The following is an 8962-nucleotide window of genomic DNA, read 5'->3' as shown; positions in this document are numbered from 1 at the left end:
AAGGGGATGTGGGGGGCGGGGAGAGGGGGTGTCCAGCGCAAGAAAGAGGGAGGTGGAACAGGGAGGGGCGGGGTCGTGTTCGCGTCCTCAGCCCACAGTTACCACAGTCTCGAGCTGGGTCAGACTCGGGAGGCGGCGAAAGGACGCGGTGAGGGAGTGACCTAAGGAACGGCTGCGCTCGCGCCTGTTTCCCCGCCCCTCCTCAGAAGGACCAATGAGCTTCAAGTTCCGCTTCTTGCCGAGGCAAGCGACCAATGAGCTTCAAGATCCTTCACGCATGGCCTGCCCCTCACCTGCCCTTGCTCTTCCCGTGGCCTCGCAGGCCAACCAATAGCGCTTCGAGTTGAGACTCTGAGACTCGCGCCCCGTTCCCCTCTCCCTGTGTCTTGCCTTTCCAGATGGTTCTTATGCTTTGGGGGGCGGTGGCCCGTGGGGCGTAGAATTCGGCTTCCAGGACACGGCTGGCCCTCGGCCCCCCTCCCCCAACAGCCAGCGCGACACCGCCCCTGGCAAGCGTTGACGGGTCCGTTTGCGCAGGCGCGGCCTTGCCATCGGCCTGTTACTGCCTCGCTGGCGCGTGCGCGCTCTTGGCTCAACGCTCCGGGTGGCTCTCCTTCGCTGCGAGGATGCACGTGTTTCCTCTCGCGTTTCTCCGGGCTCCCCCACTCCCGATCTGATCTCCCCTGCGATTTGTTTCCTTCCCCAGCCTCCCCTCGACGGCGCCCCTTTCCTGCGCCTCTTCTTGTCCGTGTTGGTGCTGACTTTCCAGACCCGGTTTCCTGTTCTCTGGAGCCTCTCTGCGGGCCCATAACGCTCGTTTTCGGGTCTTCTCTCCTCATGCCTCCTTCCCTGACAGCTCGGCCCCCCACCGCACTCGCTTCACTCCCCTCGCCGCCGCCTCTGCTGAGCTGCTGCCTTTCGGCCCTGTCTCCCCTTTGGGTGCATCTGCCCCCTGGATTTCCCTAGCTGCTCCTCTCCGGCCTCGTTGCCTTCTCTGTGGGTCCCTATTAGACCCATCTCACGCTTCCCCTTCCAACCCTTTGCGTGCTGTCCACTCTCCTCTGCGGGCTCGGTCCGGGCCCCTTGCCCCCGAGACCCTGGTCCCTGTGCCCACTCCCCTTCCCTGCGGCTCTGGCCGTGCCCTCTGCTGGTCCTCCGCTCTGGCAAGCTTCTCGGCCATCAGTCTCTCTCGGAGGGGAGCATCTCCTCCAGCCACCACTTAAACCCCTTTTCCTTGAGGATTTCATTCCGTTTTTTTTCCTGATTGTGCCCGCGCTTTTGCTCAGGTGGTTGGCCCGGCCCTTCTGCACCCCAGGCTGGTGTGTGCGGTCTCCTCTGATCGCATCAGCCTCTTTGTGTGATCCCTGGTCAGCCTTGATTTCTCATCCCCGTGTCTCTGTTCTGCTGGTCATAGTCCTCTTATTTGCCAAGATTTCTGGGATCAGAGCCTGTGCGTCAGACATTCTGGACAGAAGAGTGCGGCAGTCGGGGACCTCTAGCTGGACTGCTGTGCAGGGGAGCGGGACTGGACAAAGCGGAAAAGGTGGTCTGGGGCCAACCCAGGGGCCGTGGGGTGGGGGTGGGTGAATGGGAGACGTGAAAGCCAGCGGAAGAGGTTGACCTTGATTCTCTTTAAAAAAAAAAATATTTGTTTCAGAGAAAAAGGAAGAGGGAGAGAGAGACAGAAACATCAATGATGCGAGAGAATCATTTATCAGCTGCCTCCTGCACGCCCCCCACTGGGGATCCAGCCCGCAACCTGGGCATGTGCCCTTGGCCGGAATGGAACCTGGGACCCTTCAGTCCGCAGGCCAACGCTCTATCCACTGAGCCAAACAGGCTGGGGCATGACCTTGATTCTTTAGGTAAAGGAGGGTGGGGGGGGGGGCGCGGGGAGGAGGAACCACTTATGGAGAGCTTAGCACTTGCCTGGCACTTTATGTCAATAAGATGCATTATAATCCACTTTATAAACGTGTTCAAAAAATTGCACACTTGAGATACATCATAATGCACTTTGTAAATGTGTTCAATAAGTTGCACAAGGTGGTATAGCTAAACGTAGGGTGAAGATTCCAACCTTGGTCTCTGGACTATGTACAACCTACATTGTTTTAGTTATTTTCTGTAATCCCCATTCCCTAGCCCTTTCTTCGGCACTCATTTCCGCTGGCTAATGCATGTGTGTGTGTGCTTGCAGAGGTGCAGCATTTTACTTGCACGAGGTTTTGATATATGCAAGGGATGATTGTATTCTTTACTATTTAAAATAATTTGTACTGTGCTTTTATGACCCATCCATGTACATGTTATGTGCACATCTAATTTGTTTCTTATAACTGCTGGGTGACAGTCCATGGTGTGCATCCTCTGTGCTGAGTGTTCACAAGGTCTCTGGGAAGGATGCCCACCTTGCCTTCAACTTACTGCCACCACAATAATGCTGCAGCCTCAGACTTGTTCCCTTGTAGATGAAGGCGGACATCTCTCTTATGTGTTCCTAGGATACCACCAGAAACGGGTATTTGTAAACCTGATTTAACTAATTACTGCCAGAGTCCTCCCCGCAATGGTGCTTTGGGCCTGAGACACTGATCAGAACTCTTCTCTGTTCCTCAGGGTCCAGAAGAGTTCAAGTTGACCTCAGGTGTCTCTTCACATGTTTGCTAGTCTTTTGCTTTGCTCCCCTGAGAATTGACTCTTTATGTGCTTGGGTCATTTTTCAACTGGGGTTGCTCTATTTTCTTGTCAATTTTCTGGAGTTCCTTAGTCATTCTCATTGGTTTAAGACATTGCATTAACTCCTCTATGCCAATTCTGGCGTTCCATATTATTTTAGAAATTTATCTGCTTCATCTGGGTTTTTTCCATTTATAAATGTAGAGGTATTAATACTTTTATTATTTTAAAAACATCTCATGCCTGCCACTTCCTATTTTTCATTTTATTTGCATCTTCTCTTTTTCTCTTAATTGGATTTGCTAGTGAATTATCTTACTTTGTCAAGGAATGAATGTTAGTTTTTTTGTATTGATTTGTTGTTGTTTTCTATTTTGTTGATTTCTACTGTCTTCATTTCTATCCTTTGGGGGGGGATGCTTTGTTGCTTTTTATATAACTTCTTGAGTTAAATCATGAACTTAGAAAACCTCACCTGAGGATATGTTTTTATTGATTTTTGAGAGGCAGGAAGAGAGAGAGGAGAGAGAGAGAGAGAGAGAGAGAGAGAGATCAATGTGAAAGAAAAACACTGATCAGTTGCTCCCCAACCGGGAATTGAACCGCAACCTTTTGGTGTACTGGATGATGCTCCAACCAACGGAACCTGGCCAGGGCCATAAACATATTTTTAATGCTTCTTGTTTCTTGATAAATGTATTTAAAATATAAATTTACTTCTAAATGTTGCTTTAGATTTGTCCCAAATTTTGATGAGTAGTTAAAAAACAACTTTTTTTTTTTACAAATAGATACCATTAAAAAAAATATATTTTATTGATTTTTTACAGAGAGGAAGGGAGAGAGACAGAGAGTCAGAAACATCGATGAGAGAGAAACATCGATCAGCTGCCTCCTGCACATCTCCCATTGGGGATGTGCCCGCAACCCAGTCACATGCCCCTGACCAGAATTGAACCTGGGACCCTTCAGTCTGCAGGCCGACGCTCTATCCACTGAGCCAAACCGGCTTCGGCAACAACAACTTTTGACTTTGAAATTATTGTTAGCTCACAGGAACTTGCAAAAACTGTATATAGAGTTCCTTAGACCCTTTCTCCCTCTTCCCCATAGGGATATCTTATATAACTAGTTTATAGGAAGGAAATTGACAATGGTACAATACTCTTAACTAGACTATAGGCCTTAATTCAGTTTTCACCAGATTTTACATGCACTTGTGTATGTGTGTAGTATGTTCAATATTATTCATTTCTAAATACTTTTATTTATTTTTATTTTTAAAAATATATTTTATTGATTTTTTACAGAGAGGAAGGGAGAGGATAGAGAGTTAGAAACATCAATGAGAGAGAAACATCGATCAGCTGCCTCCTGCACACCCCCCATTGGGGATGTGCCCACAACCAAGGTACATGCCCTTGACCGGAATCAAACCTGGGACCTTTCAGTCTGCAGGCTGAAGCCCTATCCACTGAGTCAAACCAGTCAGAGCATTTCTAAATACTTTTAAATTTCTTTTGGGAACCAAGGATTATTTAGCAACATGTCAATTAATTTCTATGCATGCATTTGTTGTTCTGATCTCATTGTCCCTGGAGAATAGTGATATTTGAATAAGCCAGTATCCTCTTCTCAACACCCTGTATAATGGGGAGGACCTAAGCAGGGGAGTGAGAAGCTAATGTGGTGGGTCCAGGTTAAGTTGGAGGGGAGACTATGGAAATGAGAAGACCTGTGTCCCTGAAGGTTTCAGGGAGCCTCTGTCATACAAAATAATAATCAATTTTTTGCCCTAGGAACAGTGACTCAGAGGCAGGTGGACAGAGAAACCAGGGTCTGATAAGAAGGAAGCTTGAGACCTAGATTGAAATTGGTTCCAGACTGACCAGTAGCATCCAGGACCTTGACATAGGACCATGGGACTTCAGCATTTGAGACTTGTGCAGCTGCTCTGCCTTGTAGGGGCCATCTCCACTCTGCCTTGTATGTTCTGTGGTACGGGATGCTTTGGGACCCCCAGAGGGAGGGGGCTGGATATCTGTGTTCCCCAGGGTACAGGATCTGTGTAGGCTGAGCTCGGTTGGCAGTTCAGGGGCGGTGTAGGTATTGTGAGGGACAGATAACTGGAAGATCATTCTCTGTTTAGGGGTTGGGGCTCTTTTGTGCTATGAAGCAACGTCCTCACTCTTCAGAGCTGTTAGTTTCCAGAACTGGAAATGGTTACTGATGAGGAGCATGGTGTGTAAGCTGAGTGAGGGCTGCGAGGAGACGCTGGTGCTCATCAAGACAGGTGAAAGAAGAAGCTTTTATTTTTTTTGGTGGTTCTTCTGGCTTCTAGCTTTATTCCCAGCACCCAGGGACTCTAGACTGAAGTTCCAGATATTTACCACATTATATCTTTGGGCATAACCTCAAGACTCTGGCAGGAGAGGGCAGGACCCATCTGGTTATGGTGTGGGCTGGATGAGAGGTGGGCAGATCCCAGGAGGAGCGGGGCAATCTGGGAACAAAGAAAAGGATGAGACACAAGGAGAGAGGATCAGAGGGACTTCTGTGGGGAGGGAAGTGAAAAGAAACAGATGGTGACCCCAACATCTGAGTCCTGTGAAGCTGCTGTGAGTGGACACTGAAGGAGAGGCAAAGTTGTTCATGGGGCAGAGCAAGTAGGAGGAATAGCGTGGCGGGAGGGTGGGAGGGTTGGACTCTGGGTGTGGCCAACAACACTGATCAGAGCTCTCTAATCTCTGCTCCTCAGGGAACAGAAGGGGAGTTGTGGGTTTTAAAGGCTGCAGCCCATCCTCATCTTACCCCCAGCAAGTCTCCTACCTCGTTTCACCGCCTGGATTGTCCATTGCCTCCTATAGCCGTGTTTGCCGGACATATCTCTGCAATAATCTCACTAACTTGGATCCTTTTGTGAAACTCAAGGACACTCCTAAGTCTACAACATTTTCTTCCCTTAGTTGCCCAACCTGTGTCGGGGAGCACTCTAAGGATTGCCTCCCAAATTTTGTTACCACTGATTCTTGCCCCCACAATGCACCTGCGTGTTACAGTTCCACCATAAAATTTCAGGCAGGTGAGAAGAGAGAAACTTTATCAAATGCCTGCTCTATACCAAGTGCTGTATGGCACCTTCCCATCTAAGATCTGGAATTGGGGTTGGGGTTGTGGGCACCAGGCACATGAAATCCAAGGAGGAAGGTGTATGGTGCCCAAGTTTGGTGGGAGAGCAGGAGGGGCAGGGCACCTGAGTCTTGTAAGTGTCCCTGACTCCTCCCTCTCTTCCTTGCAGGGCTTCTCAATACCACCTTCCTCCTCATGGGCTGTGCTCGTGAATATCGCAAACTTTTAGCAGATTTTCGCTATATTGGGACCATCAGAGTGACTGAGGCCCTCAACGTCTTACAGAAGGCCCAGGTTGCTGGTGCAGAGCCCTCCAGTCGGGGTCCTGCTTGGGGCATCCTCTCAGGCCTCCTGCTCGCCTTTAGGGACTGACGATTTAACTGGACCAGACAAACACCCAGACCCTTTTACAAAACCAAATAAAGTCACAGAGTTGCCTTTTTGCTTTGTCCTGTGGTCCATGAGGGTTATGGAGGTGTGGAAGGTGTGAGGAGGGCCAAACATGTCCAGGGAGGTGGAGAGGGGGGGCAGGCAGTGGGCAGTGCTCATGGTGGAGTGAGCAGGAGCAGGGGGTGAGGGAGGAGGATCACTGGCAAAGTGACAGTGTCATGCTTAGCAACTGGGAGGAGCCCAAATACTTGTTTTCTCCTCCCACTTCCTGTGGGGACTTGAGTGCTAGCCTGGGCTCAGCCACTGAGAAACCCTGGCCCAATCTCTCTGCTTTCCTGGGCCTCAGTTTCCTCCCCTTTAAAGTAAAGCACCTTATGAATTAGAGCTGAGTCTCATCAGGGTGATTTAAGAACATGATCCCTTATTGTCTACTTGTTATGTGTCCCTTGCAGTGCTAGTATTAGGATCTCATTTAAATCCTCACAAGACCCTAGGGCAGTGATGGCGAACCTATGACACGCGTGTCAGAGGTGACAAGCGAACTAATTTTTTTGGTTGATTTTTCTTTGTTAAATGGCATTTAAATATATAAAATAAATATCAGAAATATAAGTCTTTGTTTTACTATGGTTGCAAATATCAAAAAAATTCTATATGTGACATGGCACCAGGGTTAAGTTAGGGTTTTTCAAAATGCTGACATGCCGAGCTCAAAAGGTTCACCATCACTGCCCTAGGGAGATAGCTTTTATCCCTATTTTGCAAGGAAGAAACATTCTTGGAGTTAAATTATTTGACCAGAATTGAATCCTTCTTGCCTCCCCTACAGATCTCTTTTCCTGCTGATGGAATTTTGAGAAATTTGGAGACCTGAGCTGCTTTCCTCTGCACAGTAGTAGTTTTTTTTTTTTTTTTTACATGAGTCTAGAAAGTTTATTCTGATTTTAAAAATATATACACATTTATATTAACACATGCTCTTAGTATAATAAAGGCTCTAGTTTTACAGATAGGCTCATAAAAGAATTATGAATGTCTTAAAAATAAAATCTATATATAGTATAGCTTTTATTGAATGGTAAGATGAATTTTTATTATACATATAAATCTTTGGAAACAAAATAATGACATCTTAATTCCAATTTCCTGTGTTCTGGGATTAATGTTTCTTCTATGCTCAGATTCCACCATTCTCTACCTCTAGAAGCTGAATAAGGCAAGGGATAAAAGTAAAATATATATATATATATATAAAACCCTAATATGCAAATAGACCAAATGGCAAAACAACCGAACAACCAGTCACTATGACGTGTGCTGACCATCAGGGGGCACACATAGAACATGGTAGGTGTTGGCACCAGGAGCATGGAACATGGTGGGCATCGGCCATGGCGGGATGGTGGATCAGGTGAGCAGGGATGCCAGACCAAGGCGGGGCGCCGGTTGCTGTCATTGGGGCAAGCCTCTGGTGGTTACTGAAATTCTTTGCTCCTGTGTGCCACAGTCCCGCCGGGTGCTTGCACCAGCTGCTAGTGCTGGCCCGGCTTATACCCACTGCCAGCGCTGGAGCTGCTGCTTGGACCCACTGCTGGTGCCCAGCACCGGTTCCGATTGCTCGGTGCCATCAACAGGTGCAAGCGGTGGCTGCCAGCCCTGATCGTCCCTGAGGGCTTCTCCACCTCTCCCTGCTCCTGAGTGGTGAATGGAACAGCAGCTTCAGCTCACACCCACTGATGGCGCTGGCCCTGCTCACACCCGCTGCTGGCACTGGCCCCAATCACTCCACACCAGCAACAGGTGCGAGCAGGGCCAGCGCCGTCAGCCGTGGGAGCAGTGGCAGTGGGAGTGGGGCTACCGGCAGACAGGGGACCAGGGGCTGCAACGGGAGGGCCCAGGTGGGGGCACGGAGGATGGGCTGAGAATCACTCCTATTCCCACTGAAGCCTCGCGGCCCACAGTTCCTTTCAAGGTGCATGAATTTGTGCACTGGGCCCCTAGTAAAAAAAATAAAAGCGAGGGAGATACATCAGACAAGTAATTACACAATACAGGTTTTAATGAAAGTCTGGTCAATTTCCCAACCTTCCCTGAGTTCTGTTCATTTGTCCATAGGGTTGGGATAGCTGTAGCACCTGCTAAATAAAAAAGACACTGGGTTTTAACAACACATTTTAAGGATGCTAGTGTGTTCTTGAGTAAACAGGTAAAACTTTTATCTCTATGAAAGGGAATTACTCATATATAAAAGCTTTTTAAAATATATATATTTTTATTTATCTCAGAGAGGAAGGGAGAGGGAGAGAGAGATAGAAACATCAATGATGAGAATCATTGATCGGCTGCCTCCTGCATGCCCCACATTGGAGATTGATCCCACAACCCAGGCATGCGCCCTTTACCAGAATTGAACCTGGGATCCTTCACTCCACAGGCTGATGCTCTATCCACTGAGCCAAACTGACTAGGGCCCTAAAAGCTTTTTTTACTGGAAGATGATTTCAGACATAGAAATCTACAATTTCAAATATATCCAACCTCAGCGAACACAGCGAAATGAAAAGATTTTTTATCATTTACAACCTCTTTAATACTGTAGAAGTTTCTATTACACATAACTGCAGAACACTAAATTCTCATAATTATTTTTGCTGATTCTTGTGTCAAATGTCAAGAGTTAACCATGAGTCCTAACTGGTTTGGCTCAGTGGATAGAGCAGTGATGGCGAACGTTTTGAGCTCGGTGTGTCAGCATTTTGAAAAA

At 47.8% G+C, this 8962-nt stretch overlaps 1 protein-coding gene across 2 annotated transcripts; it reads left to right on the top strand.

Annotated features, from left to right (window-relative positions):
* Positions 1–4598: 4598 nt before the first annotated feature.
* Positions 4599–6183, top strand: LYPD4 (LY6/PLAUR domain containing 4). Of its 2 annotated transcripts, XM_005883881.2 has the most exons (4): positions 4599–4665; positions 4829–4972; positions 5438–5761; positions 5978–6183. In XM_005883881.2, exons 1-4 carry the CDS (start codon positions 4599–4601, stop codon positions 6178–6180), a joined length of 738 nt encoding a protein of 245 aa, XP_005883943.1. In that variant the 3' UTR covers positions 6181–6183. The 2 variants fall into 2 exon arrangements, with proteins under 2 accessions (XP_005883943.1, XP_014386923.1); XM_014531437.1 differs by lacking the exon at positions 4829–4972 and having other exon boundaries at positions 4599–4711; positions 5445–5761.
* The last annotated feature ends 2779 nt before the right edge of the window (positions 6184–8962 follow it).

Source organism: Myotis brandtii, unplaced genomic scaffold (assembly GCF_000412655.1).
Source record: "Myotis brandtii unplaced genomic scaffold, ASM41265v1 scaffold803, whole genome shotgun sequence".
Taxonomy (NCBI): domain Eukaryota; kingdom Metazoa; phylum Chordata; class Mammalia; order Chiroptera; family Vespertilionidae; genus Myotis; species Myotis brandtii.
This window is presented reverse-complemented; position numbering and strand designations above follow the sequence as displayed.